Source organism: Tupaia chinensis, unplaced genomic scaffold (genome assembly GCF_000334495.1).
Source record: "Tupaia chinensis unplaced genomic scaffold, TupChi_1.0 Scaffold000063_1, whole genome shotgun sequence".
Classification (NCBI taxonomy): Eukaryota; Metazoa; Chordata; class Mammalia; order Scandentia; family Tupaiidae; genus Tupaia; species Tupaia belangeri.
The window spans coordinates 2473492-2493380 of NW_006159521.1; the positions used below are offsets into that span (position 1 = coordinate 2473492).

The 19889-nt window shown below is 43.9% G+C and overlaps 1 protein-coding gene across 3 annotated transcripts in view; it reads right to left on the bottom strand.

Annotated features, from left to right (window-relative positions):
- The window catches only part of RAB8B (RAB8B, member RAS oncogene family), a 79807-nt gene that overhangs the window by 59626 nt on the left and 292 nt on the right, over nt 1-19889 (bottom strand). The window contains exon 1 of one of the 3 annotated variants that reach the window (XM_027765863.1): nt 19435-19628. The exons of the other annotated variants lie outside the window; for them this stretch is intronic. Coding sequence (XP_027621664.1) covers nt 19435-19507 — 73 coding nt within the window. The 5' untranslated portion in view covers nt 19508-19628. Of the gene's footprint in view, nt 1-19434; nt 19629-19889 lie in introns of those variants that run through there. 3 annotated transcript variants of the gene reach the window in all.

The window sequence follows — 19889 nt, forward strand, 5'->3', positions numbered from 1 at the left end:
CTCTTTCCTTTTAAAATAGCTGTAAAAGTTAAGACTGTAACAGGGTCAAACAAGCCTGCCACTGAGAGAGAAGGAGGGTGTAGACAGTCTAGGTGGAACACAGTTATGCCATCCCAGTACATGCGACAACGATCTGCCAACTTCCCAAAGCAGAAAGGAATGAGTATTCACGCAATCTGGCTGGCTGCAGTTTCAGGAACATCTGTAAAGCATTTCCCCGTAATTTCTATATTTCTGATCTACAAAGGACATTCTATTGTTTGTTCTCTTGTACAAAAATTAAGTTAGGTCATAGAGGCCAAGAGAAATTTTTAATGCAAAACACTTAAGCTAATAAAAGCACAGTTGATCTTTTGCTTTCATTTGGTATTCTGTAGATAAGACACACATCTCAAACCAACCATAGACTCCTCCCCCAAACTCTTCCTGCTTTTATCTTTTGATATTGCCAGGGCTCTGATGGGTCACTTGTGTAGTGCTATCTTCTGGCAAAAGATGCTTTCTCAGGTTGCATTAAGGCCTGGCTCTTAAATGCTAATTAGAAACACACCACATAGTATTGTGAGTATGATGCTGGAAAATGCCCATAGTGTAATGTTAAGCCTTTGTTCTCTTCAAGAAACAATTCCATTTTTTATCTTTTATTTGCATACCAATCAATCACAACACAAAACCAGTCTATGGTTTAGAAAAAGAAAGCCAAGAATTGGTGCAGTGGCCACTGACCACAGTTGCAGCTACCACCACTGCCTTCACTACGCAAGAGCCCCCATCCCACCCTTTTTGCAGTAGAAAAGACTAGAAGAGGCAGTGGCACCCTGTTCCTTCCCTCCCTCTCTCTCTTTCTAAAACTGCAAGTGAATTTTTCACTATATATATAGATATAGATATAGATCGATCAATCGATCGATCTATCTACCTACCTACCTACCTACCTACCTACCTATCGAGTGCAATAGTAGTGAAATAAATAATGACCACCCATTTCACCATCATTTTATAAGTAAAGAAGCATTTTAATTACAAAAATGTAGGCTAGAATTTACAAGTCCTCTAAGAAACAAAAGGGCATACACTGAAACCATACTGTGGGCATTTATGCCCTACCATGCAGGCAATGTGTTCAATTAAGCAAGGTAAAAAATAAGACATTTAAGGGGAGGGGCAAGGGATGATTATGACAATCTTAGTTATGCTCTAAAATGGATTTGCTCCCAGATGTAGGATGGAAGGAGGAGGAGCTGCCTGAGCAAGACTGGAAGTGCTCAGGTCACTTAAAAGACACCATGAAGCCAGGTGAGAGATGCCAAGAGTCTAAATTAGGGTGGTAGAAGAAAGACTGGAAAAGACTTGGCAAAAAGTTGCATTGTTTGAGGACGAGATTGAGGAAAAAGAAAGTCAAAGATGACTGCCAGGTTTCGAGCTTAAATAAATGAAAAAAGTCATGTTACTGTTAACAGATAAATGAAAACCTACAAGTGGGTTCTAGACAAGAGGCAATGGATTCATTTTGGGGTGTGATGTGCAGAGGATCTGAGAGGCCGGGGAGTCACATACATGGAAGGCATGGAACAGGGCCCCTTCCCTCCTTCACGTGGGCACTCCTGCACATTCACTCTACACCAGGCACTGTCCAGGTGCTAGGGTAGGATGAAGATCCTGCACTCACGGAGTTTACAATCCGGCAGGAGAGGCAGATGCTAGTGCAACAATCACACAGAAGCACGTGATTACAAGTTGTAGTACAGTGCCTAAATTCCAAAAGAGAAAGAAAAAAAAGGCAAACCTAGAGAACAGACACTGGGGGAGTGGATAACGCCTGGGAGCCAATGGGGGACGAGTCTCCAGCAGTCTGTAATGAGCAGGGCTGAGAGGCTCAGGAGGAGGAAGACCGAGAGTGGGCCATGGGACTGGGTCCCCGGACCGTTGTCCAATGAAGAGGGCACAAGAACCTGGGGTGGAGCAGGGTGACAGGGGTTGTCAAGTGAGGAGACAGGAAAAGTACAGGTGACAAGGAGCTCTCCTTCAAGAAGTTAAACACAGGAATAGCGATGGGAAGATGGGTAGCATGTCTGGGGACCTCCCTATTAGAATGGGGAAAATCTCAACAGGGCTGAAGGCAGAGCAGGAAGAACCGTTAGAGGAAGAGAGAGAGAGGACAGACAGAAGATGCAGAAGAGGAGGGGAATGGGTGCAGAGCCGGGGTACAGGAGTGGGAAAGTGTTGCATCAACATCAACCAGCACATCAGCACAGGCTCCTCGGAGACACAGGCAAAGAACAGGAGGGAGAGTGACATTATCCAGAAATCAGGGATGGTAAGAAAGCAGGTTGAGGTAACTCTTGTTAGGAAGTAGGAGTCTTTTCAGAATGGGGGGGGGGGGGGTAATGAGTCATTTAATGTGACCTGAATGAGGTACGAATAGCTGGGCCTTAAGGAGACTGCCATCGGCTGTCACTTGCACCTTCCCTCAACATTTATGAAGGACCTTCTATGCACCCAGGAACTGTGTACCAACACATGGACACAAATGAAGTTAGCAGGCATTTATTACTATAGATAAATACTCACTCTCACATCTAGAAAAAGACCATAAGCAATAACAGGCGATAATTATGCATCCTTTGAAGCTTATGTATGTGCTAATGGATGAGATGTCACTATTACAGGAGCACAGCATCCATTCTGCAGAAGGAAATACAATCGTTCCATAAAACAGAAACTGCGTGCTGAGCATCAGCTACGTGAGCCCCGAAGAGGTGAGCATGCTTCCCTTGCCCCCGAAGTTACAATCAGATGTGACAGGTCCTGAAAGTTTCCACTCTGACCACCATTTCAGAACGCTGCCTTGCTTGGTTCTGCGCATGAACTGAAACTGCATCACAAATATTTAGGCTTCATCAGAAAGTAAAACTCTCTCCATCTGGGCATTTTTAACAAGATACTTTTCTGGATGCATCATAATTTTAGGGAATGAACTGGATCAGAGAGTTCCATGGCATGGTTTTTCAGTGCTGCTAAACCACCCAAAATGAATTCTCTTAAAATCAGTACAGCTTTTCAAATTATAAATCAAATGTGTCACTTCCCTGCATGTAACCGATTCCGAATAATAGAGCAAACTGCCCTTGAGGCCCTTCACAACCCGGTCTCTGCCACCTCTTGTAATATTTACACACAGACACACACACTTTAAAAAAAAAAAAATGTTTTAAAACGCTTTGCAGCTCTCACCTTCCTGATCCAAAGCAAAACTATACAAACTACACCCAGGTTGGGCTTGATGCCTGCAGGGTAAATGTTATTATCACATACGGAAAGTCACAGAGGGAATAGGGGACCATGCTTTACACTCATACTGGCACTTTTTATTTCCCTAATTCTGTTGATGAGACAACTTAATGATTAAAAAGAAATTAACAGCATGCATTGATATAATAAAAGTATGATTAATGACTTTTGAGACTGAAGTATCATCATTTTGATTATTAAGTAAAGAAAAATCTATTAACTTTCGAGTTGGGTAATTTACTCCATTAAAATAAGCTACTGGTGTTTCAAGATTTAATGTATTGTTCAAATTCATGTATGCAAACAAACTCATTAAAATTCAGGAGACTTCACTCAGAAACTCACTGCTCTTAAAATTCAGGGCCCTAACAGAGGGCATTGAGCTGGAATATTTAAATTGAGACTCTTGTCCCTTCCAGACAGGGCATTCTACACTGGTTTTTGTTTTTGTTTTCCTCCAAAGTAGGAATTCAAGATGCCCTGCGTTTGCAGTGAGAAGAACTCAGTCCTTAGGTCGCACTGACATGGCGCACCCGAGGTCAAGGGCCTCCCTGGCTGCCTCTTCTTGCCAGCTAAGGTCAGGGAGCATCACTTCCACTCTGGGGATGCATTTACAAACAAATGTTCCTCACTCTAGCTTTGTAAAATGCAACTGAGGGGACTTCAAAAAGCTGTAAAAATGCAATTAAAATAAGAGTTTATTTCAAAAATATTTGAAATCCACAGATAAGTTTTCTTGTAATACACATTTTCTGTACATTTTTTAAAGACCCCTCCCTTGTGTTGCCCTAAACTTTAAGAATAAATTTCCTAGAAAACTGCAATACACCTCAGTCAGTAACCAAATTGTGCCCATTCATATTTTTTATAGAACTCATTCTAACAGGTGCTTCTTAAGTTACTTAGAACAACAAAACACCCTCACCATTTACTGAGTCTGGCTGTATGCTAGGTCCTGGGCTGAATTCTGTGCCACATTACTTCAATAAACTGCCTCACACAATCCTCTGCAAAAAGGGAAGAGGGAACTGAGAGCACACAGGATAGAGAACTCAGTGAGGTCACCCCGCCGGCAAGGTGCAGCCCACGTTCACCCTGCATCAATCACACAGCCTTCCTGAAGGGCACTTTACCATTTTTTTCTTTTAAACTATTCGATTCACCTTTGGGGCAGAAAGGCATAGTGGGTAAAACACAGACTCTGGAACCAGATGGCCTGGATTAATCTGGACTGATTTTGCCACTGATGAGCTACATGACCTCGTGAAGTTATTCAGCTATTCTGTCCCTCAAATATCTCATTTAGAAAATAGGGGTGCTGAGAGAACAAAACTAAGACACTGCTGTGAGCACTGAATGGGCCAATCCATGAAAATGCTAATGTCCCGCACAGTATACAGTAAACACTCAATAAATGCCAGCTCTTATGAAAAGAAGGTGCTATTTTTATTATTATTTTATTTTTTTTAGAGAGTTTTGCTATAGGGTGTGTGCACTCACTGGAGAGACAGAGACAGAAAGTGAGAAATCACTCCCCCATAGGGGATGGCTACACCACAATCCCTTCTCCTCTTGGGATTTTGGACACACATACACACGTGCCTGGTGTGAGTATTAAGCTGCCAGGTCTGGAACTCGAACTGTGGTCAACCATGTGGGAGTCCAGCAATGTAACCATTACGCTATTTACTGGTCCCTAAGAAGGTGCTATAATAATGAAACCCCCAAGGATAACCAAGGTTCTTATAGCATCTGAACTGATCCTCAGTGAACCGGGACTGAGTTTATTCATACGTGTTCACACGTACACACCTTTTTTCTTTATGCTTCCCATGCTGAAGACATCATACACACAATGATGCATTTAATCCTCAAAATAAAACAAAACAAATACTGCGAGGGAGATACTATGGTCCTTTTTATCGATAAGGAAAATGGTTAAATCAATTTGTCCAAACTCTCAAATAGAAAACAGTAGAATGAGGATTGGAGCTTGGGAGTTTTTGTCTCAAAAGTCCTTCTGCTTTATCTCCACTGTTATTCTGAGTTCTTAGGTATGGCTTGTCCATCTTGTTACTGAGTCCACTGGTTTCAATTTAGAATCACGGTTTGGAAAGGGACTTGAGCGTGGATCCTGCACAACCGTCCCTTTTTCTACATAAGCAAATGGAAGTCCAGGTAGTTGTATGGTGAGCGTCATTTCACACTGCCACACTGCCACCTTTTCTTGTCGGATGCTGTAGCCTTGCCTCTAGAAGACCCTTGTTCTATTTCTAATCTTTTAGGGGCAGAGAGAAACCACAGAAATTAAGAATGCAGGAGTCAGCAGGTGGCATAGTGATTAAGGTGCTGGACTCCCACATGGCCAACAGCGGTTCAAGTCCCGGACCTGGCAGCTTGAAACTCATGCCAGGCCTGTGTGCATATATGCCCAAAATCCCAAGAGGAGAATGGGGAGAAGAGATTGAGGTGTAGCCATCCCCTCTGAGGGGGTGATTCCTCACTTTCTGTCTGTCTCTCTGGTCACTAGAGAGCATGCATGCCCTATCGTAAAAACTCTCTTAAAAAAAGAAAAGGAATGCAGGGCCAGCCTCATAGTGTAGTAGTTAAGGAGGCCAGATCCCACAGGACAACTGCAGTTCAAATCCTGGCCCCTGGTACCTTGAAAAACATGTCAGGTGAGTGTGTGTGCATGTCCAAAATTCCAACAGGAGGGAGCAGTGGAGGAGAAAGGACTGCAGCATGACCACACCCTTGGGGTAATACTTGTTTTCTCTCTCTCTCTCTCTCTCTGGGAAGTGCCCTCTGAGGAGAAAAAAAAAATAATTAATGGGCTAGCAGGTAGTCCAGTGGTTACGGCAGCTGGATCTCACATGGCCCAACTGCAGGGTTTAAGTTCCAGACGAGAGACACTGTGCACAGTCAGAATCCTGAAAGGAGGGAAAATGCAGCAGGACCACGCCCCATGGAGGGTGCTTTCTCTCTTTCCCAAGAATGCGTAACCCCTACGGCAAATAAATAATTTTAAAAAAGAAGGCAAAAGCTAAGTAAGGGCCCTGCGGCTTCCCTATTGTGCTAAGTTTATGGGCTCGGGCCTCTCTGCTTCCTGGTTTACAGTGGGATTCTGAAGACTTAGGGTTAACACACAAATCAGGTGTTAGTCTAGTCCACAATGCCACTGTGACTCAGGAAAACTCTGCCAAACAGGGCTTTACAAACAGAAGCTAGAGCAGATAAAATGTCCCCCTAAAAAAGGCTTACATGGAATTGAAACTGAGCTTGCCAGAAGAAGGAAGCTCACAATTAAGGCCCTGTTCCTAGCACATTACAGTGTAACTCGCAGTGTATTGGAGGCCAACAACATACAAACATAACAAATCAAGCCACATGCAGAGAGACAGGGCTGAGACTTTGGATATAATTAGTTTCCTTTTCACAAACCAGTCTGATTCATAATTAAACTCCGCCCATTCTGCTGTGTACATATCCGATGGCTGCCTTCTGGCCTGGGTTAGAGATAACACTAAACCACAAGCCCACTGACCCCTGGGGCTAACAGGCAACGTGCTGGGCATCTGCATTAGCTATTACTGGGGCCTGTCCAAGCAGAGTTTGATCTCACCTTCCCACTCAACACACTTCTCAAGGACTAGCTGATCAGTTTACACCATTCTCCAGACCACTACAGACTGCTCCTATAGCCAAGGACCCAACACACTGAGTCCCACGGAAAACTCCAGCACCTGTTCTGGGAGGAGCAGGTCCTACTCGAGGATTGAGTGCATTCAGAATAGAAATACAAGGCTCACGGGACCAGCAGATGGCATAACGGTTACGTCACTGGACTCCCACGTAGTTGACCATGGTTCAAGTCCAGGACCAAGCGACTTAAAACTCATGCTAGGCGAATGTGTATGCATGCCCAAAATCCCAAGAGGAGAATGGTGGAAAAGGGACTGCAGTGTGGCCATCACCCCTAGTGGGTGTTTTCTAGCTTTCTGTCTCTCTGGCAATCACATGCACCCTACAGCGAAAATCTCTTAAAAAAAAAAAAAAAGAAGAAATACAAGGCTCAGTCTTGGTTCTTTTATCTACTGACTGGATTGATCCGGTCCATCACACTCTTAGGACCTTAGATTTCTTATCTAGAATGAGGAGATGATTATCTCTTTCCACCTGATGTGATTATTGAGCAGTTTGTACCAAGTAATCGAGTGAAAGTACTTTGCAAACAGTGAAGTCCAAGAGAAGGGACCAGGTAGCTTAACAGCGGCCTCTAACCTCCTAACTGGTCTCCCAGCATGAAGTCTCCGTGGCTCCCCACTGCTCTCAGGATGAAGTCTGGACTCCTGAATGAGGTTTACAGGTTTACGAGCCCTTCACAATCATCTCTTTAATTACCCTTTGACTTTGCCTCCTGTCACATCTCTATTTCACTTGAGGCTTCAGACAAACAGAGTATCTTGATTTCCCAGAGGGCTGTGCTGTCTCTGGGCTCTGCAGAAGTGCTGGGCCTAGATAGCCCTCCCTCCTTACTCCTTTTCTACCCAGCTCACTCTGCCTTTGGGTTCTGATTTGAGCTTCGGTGTAATTTTCTCCTAGAATTTTTCCCAACCTCTCATGCGCACTTTCATAACATCTTACACATTTACCCCTTTGTAGCCCTTTTCTTCACTGTGTTTCGAATTCACTGAATACTCATTACTTCTTTCCTCTCTCAAAATTTTGCAGACTAAAATGACTGAGTGAATGAATTTAGTGGAAATAATAATGACTCAATGTCTGACACAAGCAGTTGACGGAGAAATCATAATAGTTCCCCCATAAACTTCATAAGTTAGGAGGAACGGGGTTCCTGGAGACCCAGTTCAAACTGCACTCCACCCACAGCTGCTCCTTTTTAACCCCGGGAAAGAGCGAATCAAGACATGGAGAAGAGCTTGTACCCTCCACCTCCTAGTTCCATCCCTTCCTTTTCTCCCACAAAATGCGGACAATGTCCAAACTGCGTGCCACATCAGCAGTGTCTGTTCACAGCAAGAGGCCTGAAGGAAGATGAGGTGAAAGAGAAGAGATCTGAAATCGGAAAACCAATGCTCAGTGTCGAGCTCTGTGTAACCCTGGGCAACCGTGTGCCTCTGGGCCTCAGGTCCCATATCTGTCACACAGAAATCCAGCACTAGTGAAGGGCTTCCTATTATTTTAGGTTATTTTCAACCTACCTCACTATGTTCTATGTGAAGAAATGAGAACATTAGAAAATGCTTTATACATCTCTTTAAAAGAAATATGTTTACAACTTGAGAGTAGTTTTTCTGGTGACATGTACATTTATTACTCAAATCAAATCAAGGCTTTTTTTTTTTTTTTTTAAAGTATAGGGCACATGCCCTCTGGAGAGAGAAAAAGAAAGTGAGAAATCATCCCTCATGGCGATGGCCATGCCACAATCCTTTCTCCTCCAGTCTCTGGGATTTGGGGCACACATTTCCAGCATGTTTTTCAAGCCAAAGGGTCCAGGACCTGAACCACACAGTCAGCCTTGTGGGATCCAGTGCCTCAATCTTCATACCACCTTCATTTTGAAGGATAGAAGTCAAAAAACACTAAGTGGTCTGTTTTAGTACCACAAAAATGTTAACCAGTTTACAAGATCAACACAGGCTTGTTGGAATTAACTTATGCTACTACTTCCATCTGTCTTCATGTCATCTAAACACTGGAAAAGCACCCTCATACACAGCCACGGACAGAGGACAGAAAGGACAAACTTTTACTTTCACAGACTCAGAATGCTACAGCCAGAGGCCCTCAAGACCCCAAGGCTTGTACTCACGGCTGACGCTGTGAAAACAGGCTGATGTGATGCCTTTGGGAAGGCTCGGGCCATCAGTGCTTGGCCCCACACCAGTGTTTCTCACAGGACTACGTGCTTTATTTTATAATAGTTAAGAGATGACTTGCATTAAAAACTATGATAAATCATATAAAGAGATCGCAACAAATATTTAAATGGTAATGGTGTTTATCAAAGTCAAAGGCTAAAGTGCCAAGGTAAGGACACACCTCAACGATATTATAGAGACATGTTTCATAGTTTAACAGCAATCGAGTTTCTGTATGCAAGGAAGATTATTTCATTTCCCCCCCACATTTTGTCATGCTTGTAGACTGGAAAATCTAAAAACCATGTAAGTAGACAAAATGGGAAATCCACTCATTCAAATTATTTTGTTTGTGAACAACCCTGGTCTGGATGTCACACTGTTCTTTACTGTTAGGTCATCTGAAAAGTCATGGCGTATTTTCCTATGTTTTTTCTATGCTAAAACGTGTCATGACTTCTCCGACGACCCAATAGCTTGGGTCTCGCTCTGATGTGGTGGTTTAAGGCATTGGATTCCCACATGGCCAACCACAGTTCGAGTCCCTGACCTGGCGGCTTGCTTTCTCACTTTCTCTCTCTCCCTCTCTCTTTCTCTCTGTCTCTTGTGAGCACATGTGCCCTATAGCAAACTGAAAAATAATAATAATAAATATCTTTTTTTTAAATCTAGCTCTAAACAACATACAAATAATAGCAATCAAGGGTCTTTTTTTCCTTTTTCCTTTATTCTTGATAGAGCTCATGCACACACACGTGAAAGTAAAAAGGAGAGACAGAAAGAGGAGCACCCTCCACAGGGTCTGGTCACCACGACCCCTCCCTCCAGCCCTCCAGCTCATGGAAACCTTGGCCACAAGGGCACATGCTCAGAGCTTTGCAGGTCAGCTGGGCGGGGGATCCAAACCACGGGTGCTCTGTGGGGTCCATCCAGTTTTCCTTAGTACCACATCCCAGCTGCACCATTGCGCCAGCCCCATAGGTTATTAATAATTCTTAAATTATCAGGTTGTTGAAAAACATTGGACCCAACAACCCAATATTTTTAGACAGAAGCTTTTAACGCCTCACCCAATAGTTTAACTTCTAACCAAAGCAAGTGAAACTGAACAAGTAGCCAACAAAACTGACAGGGAGAGGCATTTCTATACCTCTCTTCTTTCAACCCAATCCCCTCTCCCCAGATCCTGTCATGGGTGGGGTAGTTAGGGGCAGTAAAATGAGAAAATAGTGAGTCATTCCGAAAGAGAATAGTTAACTCTCATTTAAAAGATTGTTTTTTCAGGAGCTAGCCCCACAGACTAATGGTTACAGGAGTCAGATACCAAACAGTTGACGGTATTTCAAATCCTGGCTCCAGTGGCTTGAAAAACATGCCAGGCATATGTGTGTGCAGGCCCCAAATCCTGAGAGGACAGAGAAATGCAGGGATAGCAGCACGACCATGCTATTGGGGTTTCTTATGCTGTATCTACATTCCATCCAGAAACCTTTTAAATAGAAAAAGCAAAAAAAAATTCTGTTGAACACTAAAATCCACTACCTCATCCAAATCCACTAGCAATAAACAAATTACAGCAGAGTTAGTCATAGACAACTGATAATACACTTTTTATTTTTTTTAGTTTGCTATAGGGTGCCTGCATTCACTGGAGAGACAAAAAGAGACAGGGAGAGGGAAAGTGAGAAATCACCCCACCCCAGACGGATGGCCACACCACAATCCCGTCTTCTCTTGGGATTTTAGGCACGTATGCACAGCACCTGGCACGGTTTCAAGCCACTACATCTGGGACTCAAACCATCACACAGTCTGCCATGAGGGATCCAGCTGCCTTAACCTCCAAGCCATCTGCTGGCCCCAAACTCCTTTTTTATTGTAATGGGTTTTTAGTATGTGCATATATGTGTATGTGGAGAGATCAGCATATTTTGCAATGCCTCATCCAGAAAGACAAGTATCTCATAGGATCATAAGAAACCAACTTAGGGTTCAACCTTTAGATTACTCTGTATTTCACATAAAAATGTGATCATATATCTTCAGAAATTGCCCTTCCACTTTATACATCAGGAAAAAAATCTTTGTAGTGTTGAACCAATTACTGCCAAGTCCTTCACCAAAACGTTCAGGATTAGGCCGTGCTGTGGGAAGCCGCACGAGGGCAGGCTCTGCGGGCAAAGAGCTCCACAGCACCTCGTGCTGCTGAGCACTGTTTGCTTTTCATCACGATGGGGTGGGATTCCGTACCCAACTCAGCTTTTGCGAAGTGCTTGGAAATCCTGCAGCGCTGTTGCCCAGCCTGTCTCAGTGAGAGCAAGTCTAAAGTTGGTGAACACAATGATGTGCAGAGTTATGAGCATTTCCCCGGGAGCCAAGAATTAAAATTCTGGGCTAAGGAAGAGGAGAGTTCCCTGGCGCATGTCCAGAGGTTCAGCAACAGGGAAATACCAAGGCGCCTAATTAAGTGATGCTCCGTGCTACAGGTAGGACAGCAAGAAAACACTGCCCCGGCCGACGGGCTGCTACAGACAACTGTTTCTGTTTCCCCCGCTTTATGTGGCTTTCTAAGGGAAGTCCCAAGTAACTAAGTAACCCAAAAAAAAAAGAGATAGAGATTTATTTCTCTTCTAAAGACAATCAGGCACCTACTTTCTTTGAGGTTCTTGTCAATGCAACTCAAAGAAGCATCCCCAAACACAAAAGAAAAAGGTCACATCTCTAGACACAATTTAGCCAATAATTATTCACTAATAGTATTGTCAATACTGAGATTTAGCCGTCAATGTGCTAGGCAGCGAACAGCTCCCTGTTCACTTTAGGAAACAGTAAACGTGTAGGATGCTGCCACCGCCCCGTGCCCCCTTGCCCGTGGGAGATTAGGAATCTGTCTCGGCCTCCACTTGCCAGCCCAGGCAGGCCCTCAGAACCTACAGACCACACCACTCCAGGCGGCCACCGCCCACCCATCCGCACCGGCATTTTTCATCCCAGCTTTGCATCTTCCTCAATGTATTATGCCAAAATATTGAAACAGGTCTCTAAAAAAGCCACTTTATGGTAGGTGTAGCAATAAGGAAAATCTTCACTTAAGTCTGACATGGCAATTTTTTTCCTCTAATAAGTTAAGGGCAGAAAACATAATTGCAAACATCGTTTTTACTCTAGACTTAGGCTGTCCCAGGGAGATGCACAGAAGTTCTATATAATACATGTTTATATACACCTTTTTGAAAACAGAATTTGGCTTTTTTGTTTTTAACCCAAATCCCAGTCCAGTTCCAATCCACTCACTACTCCATCACTTGAACGAGTGCCAGGCAGAACACAGACGCAAACGCAGCTCCATCTGCTAATTAAAAATGGGCATGAAACTGTTAATAGGCATCTGCTGTATTGTTTGCAGCTAATGGGCAGAGACAAAGCTGAAATGGTTCTTCTAATGCAAACCCAGTGATTTCACTCATTTTCTATTTGGTATTTATGTTAGTTGGGGGTTGGAGGCAGGCCGTTAAGACAGCTTATTAAAGAGACTGGAAGGTAAGTGAAATATGTGTCATATTTTGAAACAACTCTTTAAAACTCATTATAGAACACATACAGCCTTTTATACGGGGGGGAAATCCACTCTTGTGTTAAGAATTCAAATTAAACCCTTTTAATGTTAACTCAGAAGGCATCTAGTCATCTGTGATACTATGAAAGATAATAACAAATCCATGCAATGCTTTAGAATTCATGTAGTACTTTCATGATTCATTCATCCCTCCAGTTGAGTAGTCATTTAATTCAGGTCTTGGAGACTTAAAAGGGGAGTAAGATTGGGTCGGCCAGACGGCATGATGGCTAAGGTGGCTGGATCCCACAGGGTCGAGTGTGCATTTCGAGTCCCAGACCTGATGACTTGGAATATACGCTCATTGCATATGCATGCGTGCCCAAAATCCCAAGAGGGGAATGGAGGAGAGAGGACTGCGGCATGGCCATCCCCCATGGGAGGTGGGGAAGGAGGTTTAATTCCTCTCTTTCTCTCTCTTATCTCTCTGGGCAAGTGCATACACTGTATAGCACAAACTAAAAAAAGAAAAAAAAAAGTGAGTAAGACTTAATTCCTACCTCAGGGAACTCACAGCAACTCAGTAAGGTAGATATGGGTAATTACTAAGGCCCTAAAAGGACAACTGACCCACCAAGGGCCACAGAGCTAGGCACAGCAGATGTCTGGAAATGAACCCAGACCTGATCTGCCTCCAGACTCACAGCTCCTGCTAATTCAACATGTGGTCTCCCTAACAGCAAACATGAACCAGTGCACTTCATCTGCCTGGAAGATGAAAATAACGCAGGGCTATGTCATATGAATGCCTGCTCTGATCCAAGTAACCACCATCCACACCTGACCACGATGCCTGGTTTGCACACTGGTGGCTCATCGCTCTCATCTGGCCCAAGATGTGTCTGTTTGGGCCTTATTCTAACAGTCCTCACACTGCTATTTAAATTAATGTAGGTTTTTGTCAGGAACGCTCAGCAAATCTTGAAATACAGAAAGATTTCCCAGCATCATGAGAAAGCCACAACTGAAAAGCAGCCACGCCATTGGATGGAATACACTGTCTAGTTTGCCGGTATCCACACTACACCCTACTGCCTCCCATTCTGGGCCCTCTACCATGGGTCCTGCCTGACCCATTTGAGTTTGAAACCTTTGACCTAGGCGGTAGCAGTCTGTAACCTTACCCCGAGTGTCCCTTTTTATCATTCCATGGCTACTTCCACTTCAGAAGCTCAGTCCTATCATTCCCCACAACATTACTCACCACCTGGAACCTACCTCCACCACCCCCGCTCCACCGCTGTTCTCATATTGCTATGAACTCTTCCCTGCAAAATTTTCCTGAGTAAAAATTCTAATGCACACAGGAGAGCTGAGGCCGAGAACAGGCCTGTGCGCAGGCCGGCAGACCTCGCCTCAGGCCAGCCTCAGGCCATGCCAGCAGCAACCTGTCTCCCACTCAGGCCCCAGGTTCTCTTCAGATGCCACTCTCAGACTGTATTCAAAACTCAACTACTAAATTTCTCCTGTCTTCAATGGCTAGACTTACTGCCCTCAAAAACAATATCCAAACTTCCTTCCCTCCAGCTTTCCTCAGTGAATTCAGACAATCTTGCTGCTGTGGCCCAGAGAACCTCCTCCCTGACTCACAACCACGCAGGACAGCTGGGGAAGCGCTTCACGGACGTACACTTGTCCTCAACACAGCTCCAAATCTGGGCCCGAGGCTCAGTTTCCCCATGCCCATCCTTAAGTGGTAGAGGCTTTTTTCATCCACTAGAACACTGGCTGAAGAAATGAGCTTAACCCTTTAGCATCAAGCATTGAATTCTACTTTAGAATCCAGTGTCATTATCAAAGTTATCACTTAGATGAGAAGTCTACTGACAGCTTTGAAAGAACACAAGGACATTAAAATAAGACTTTATGTACAAAATGTTCAAATGTGAACTTGCATGTTCCTTGCATATTTTTGTTTGGGAAATGGAAATCAAGGAAAACTATGAAAATTAAAATCAGCTTGCTCTGCTTATCTGGATAATGCCCAGCCAAATGTTGATATCATCTTGGATAAAAAATGTAAATATGACAAAGTGTGTTTTTCAGTCAGTACGTTTTGATAAAAGCTTTGAAATGCTACCAACCAAAAACAGTTTTCCATTTGACACAAGGGTCAGCACACTTTTTTGAAAAGAACCCCTTAGTAAATTGAAAATATTTACTGTGGCTGGCAGATGGCATGGTAGTTAAGGTCACTGGACTCCCACATGGCCGACCACAGTTCAGGTCCTGGACCTGGCGGCTGGCTTTCTCACTTTCTCCCTCTTTCTCTCTCTCTGTCCCTCTCTGATCAAATTTTAAAAAGAAAAATAAATAAATAAAGTTAAATAAAATTAATTTTTAAAAAAATATTTACTAAGCTTTACTAGCTTTGTAGGGCACATATGGTCTCTGTTACACATTCTTTGTTGTTTCGTTTTATTTTCTAAAAACCTTTAAAAATATATAGGAGGCCCAGCAGGTGGTGTGCAGGTACAGATGCTGAACTCCCACATGGCCAACCATGGTTTGAGTCTGGACTCAAGGGCCTGAAAATCACACCAAGTGCATGTGCGTGCCTGCCCAAAATCCCACGAGGAGAAAGGAGAAGGGACTGTGGCATGGCCATCACCCCTGAGGGGTGATTTCTCGCTTTCCTTTTCTCTGTCTCTCTCAGCAAATGCCCATACCCTACTGCAAAAACCTAAAATATACATATGTATTTTATAGATTGTGTGCATGTGTACCCAAATCCTAAAAGGAGTGAGAAATGGAGACAGGATTGTGGCATGGCCACACCCCATTGGGAGGTGCTTTCTCCCTCTCCCTCTCCCACTCTCTGTCTCTCCCTAGCCAGCACATATGCCCTCTAGTGATTAAAAAAAAAAAAAAAAGTAAAATCCATTCTTAGCTTGCGGACGCCACGAAAACAGGTTACAGGCCACATTTGGCCTATGGGCTGCAGTGTGCTAACCCCTGATTTTAAGGAAAGTGAAGCCAAGAAAAGCACACAATGTTACAGAATGAAACAACTAAAAAGTGCACTGATGGGACAAAGCTGCAACAATTACCAACACACTGTTATTAATATAATTTCATTAGTTGTTTTGCACGTGCAAAGCATTTTAATGATAGGATGCACTTTGATCTCCCAACCCGAAACTACAGACACAGAAAGAAAGGGCAAAGGACAGCTCTGTGCTGAGTTATCTTGGTCCTATAGGACTCTGAGTCATGGCATTCACATTTACTATTTCCCTGAGCAGACTTGGCTAATCAAAGTGGGAACATCTTAGCATTCCTCACATAAAGATGTATGTGCAAAATCTAATTCCTCCCTGGAAGGCGTGGTGACTTGAATTTATGGAGATCATTATACTGGTCAAAAATAGCAGCAGCTCAATTGTGAAAAGTAACACACACTGGGATTTGGGGTTTCACAAGGGGCTGTGCTGAAACCAGCTGTGTGAATTTGAGGGTATCAACCAAACCGTTATTTTTTCATATAAATGGGGGTGGGAACATAAAGCAGATCATTTCTAAAACTCCTTCTGTTGTCAAACTATGACTATACTAAATAATAAAACAGCTCAGGACATACCGAACAGGAAGAAGGGGGTAGGGCAGAGGAGAGATGGCAAAGGGAAGCTTAGATTGTTCTGTTAGAGGATGGGGCTGGGTTCTCTCTTTTCTTTTCATTCTACCAACACCTTGTTTGGTACAGAGCCATTTCAAGATGTTCGAATGCCCTCGTATCAATATTAAAATTGACCCACATCCCATAGGAAATATAATTCATAATCAACTGGATTACCACTCCTAGCTGTGTTAATGATTGATTTTATAGATATTTAATTAAATATTAATTATGACTACGTAAGAGTTTTAATGGCAATCAAAATATTTTCAATATTCAGGCCAGTCATAGCCTGGTGGTTAAGGCTGCTGAATCCCACATGGCTGATCACATAAGAATCTTGAAAACAAGACTCCACAACTCATGGCTTGAAAAACACGCTGGGCTCATATGCTTGCATGCCTAAAAATTCCAAAAGGAGGGAGAAATGGAGAAGGGATTACAGTGTGACCATTCCTCCTGGAAGATGTTTTTTTCTTCTCACTGTCTCTGACAGGTACATGTGCCCTTTGGCAAATTTTTTAAAAAAATCAATTTTCAACATTTGAACTAAAGGCTAATTGGACCTAGGCAACTGGGCCTACAATTAGAAACAAATCAAATATCCCTACTCCACAGTTGACAAATACTACCAGTGAGTCAGATGAAAAAAAAAAAAAAATCTATCCACCACCCCAAAGAGCACAGAGGACATGTGGGGGCCAAGGAAATCAGCGAAGACAGAAAAGTAAGAAGAAGGTATCCAGGAAACAACTGTACCTAGAACCAAAACGCCTAACGGTCTCCTTCCTTTCATGACAGAGCGCCATGAAAACAATGTCCACATGGCAGATTCTTACTAGAAAAACTTCTTCAACTTTGACAAAACAAAATGAAGCCTTGAAACTTCACAGCAAGGAACAGATACGCGTACGTATCTATCAGAACACACACACACACACACACCCCAGGCATTGAGAAATGAATTCTTCCTGTGACATGCAGCTTATCAAATTTTGTCAGCAATGCTGTGGCAGAACTGGCCAAACCCCAGTTTGACTATACACTTAGACACTTCAAGAAGCAATACTGACTGGGGAAGAGAGGGACCACCGACTGTCATCTCAACACCTGGGGATGGGGTGAGGAGCTTGGGGGAGTGGGTATTACTGGAACAGCTGTGAACCCCAAGTCCATATTTACAGTCAGTCTGTGGAACTTTTCATACAGTAGTGTTAACGCTCCTCTTATTTTCCCAGCTTAGTTTCAACTCTGAAGCATTAGGTTTCAGGTATATAAATTCTGCTGTTTGAAGACAGTGTGCTACCACTTCCTGTAGGTGTTCTGGGGCTGAATAAGAGGCATGGGACTTCCCCTCCTCCACGTCAACTGAAGACACAGCTCACAGCTTCGTTTTTACCACAGCCACAGAAACGACCAAAATCTCACAATGAGATGTACCCCGTGTAACATCCATCTCCTATTCAAAACCGTCTCGGGACACTGGTTTTCATGCCTTAATAGCTGCAGCCCTCCAAAGAACCTCATTACAATCACTTTAAAAAAATCCACTCAAAAGAGATTCTAATCCTTTAGAGTGAAACATAATTTTAAAAAGCTACTATTTTAAAAAGCAGCAGACACCCTTACGGGATACATGGGACAAAATTAAGAAAAAACTAATAACAGCGTTAAAATCAAGCAAAAAGTTATTCAAGAAATAGCATCAGTGAGATTCATTCATTTTCAGGGCAAGAGGATCCTTAAGGGTCACTCACAGAAGGGACAAAAAGTCCACCCACTCTACTTGTTAGACACTGTCCTTGAACATCTGTCCTGCAGTATGCATTCAACAATGGAAAGGAATTACTTGGGCTTTTGAAATTAGCACCAGCGTCAAAAATCACTGCCCTTCAGTTGCTGTACCAGCACCCACTAAATCTCTCGGGAATACACTTGAGAGATGACATTTAAAATCTGCTTCCTCAGAAAAGAAAAAGTCCCACTCAAGACTGACTGCCAAGAACTTGCAACTCAAACTTCCCTAAGCCCAGACGTCATAACACCCAGGAGGTTTTAAACCATTCAATCCTTATGAAAGAGGCTGGCATGAAACAAACTATAGCCTTTCTTAATACTTAAAAATGCTCTATATCCAAATATTTTTTTTTAAAAAAAGATCATTTGTCCATAAAACACAAATATTTAAACACTTATTACCAAAGCATGAGCTCCCTATTATTTCCAACCCAGAAATTCATGGTGAGATAGAAGCTGGAGGACTCATTTGAAAGATCCCTAACTATACTAGTAGGGGCCGCGAACATCACCGATGACCACGAACTTAATTAACTGCAGCTACTGAACAAGGGAAAGGGCGTTAAAGTCACTTCTGCAGGCAGCTTAAAAGCACCTCTGCCTTGCTCTTCAGTTTATGGTTAGAGATCTCATTACCTGAACACAATGTCCAGTAGGAAAGGAGAAAGGGTACCTCCCAGCCAAGACCATGAAGAACTCCTGAATCAACTGGGCCAACTGGGGGAGTGGGGTTAGTTGTGATTCATTTAACAGTAATCATTAGAACCAAAGCAAAACATGCAAGGAGACAGGCAGAATGTAAGCTCAATTCCTTGGCTGAGAAGTTACTGCACCGTCAAACCCAAGAATTGAAGAAACAGCGAAGTGTGGCTTCTCAGGAGATGGCAGGAAAAGTGGTGAGCTACATTTTCCTGACCGCACCATCCCCAAGTCGCCATCCCCTGAACACCCATTCACACTCACGGGACGAGCTCACACTCCATAGGCGGTATTCTATCATTAGTCACTCCTGGCTTTCTCCTGCACTTGATCCGAAGAAAGTACAGAGTGGTCCCAGCTACTGGAGAGAGCCCTGCACCAAAGTGCCTTCGGTTTGCTCCACCTCCGGCCTCTCTGCCTCTTGTGCCCAGCCTCTACTGCACACCCTGCCTGGCTTTCCCTCTCACAGGCAGCCCCTCTGCTTTCTCCACCAGCACCCTCCTTCTGCCTCCAGTCTCCTGAACTCTTACCGCACTTGCAAATTTCTTCTGCCCCCTGCCGTGGCATCTCCGTCCACACCTCCAGTGGCCAGTGCCCCCTCATCCCTCACCTCTGGTCACTCACTCCCATCAATTCCCTTTCGACTGTCTGATTCTCGCCTCTCTTGTCCCTTGTGTCCTCTGTCCCTTTACTTCACGTCCCTCTCATTTCCCAAACCCTCATTTCCCCCTTCACATTTCCTTCCTCTTTCCTGTCTTTTAATCCATTCTCATACGCACTCTCCCCTTCTCTCTGCAGATTTCCTGTGTCCGCCCCCCACCCCACTTTGTCCCTCCAGGACCCCTCCTTGGCAGCCCCCGAGCCCTCTCGTCTCCCCAGCACCTCTAGTCCCTGTCCCTCTGGTCCCCCTTCCTCAGCACCCAAGTTCCCCCTGCTCCCCTGGCCCCACGTCCCCGCCCGCCCCTCTCCCTCCCGCCTTCGCCCT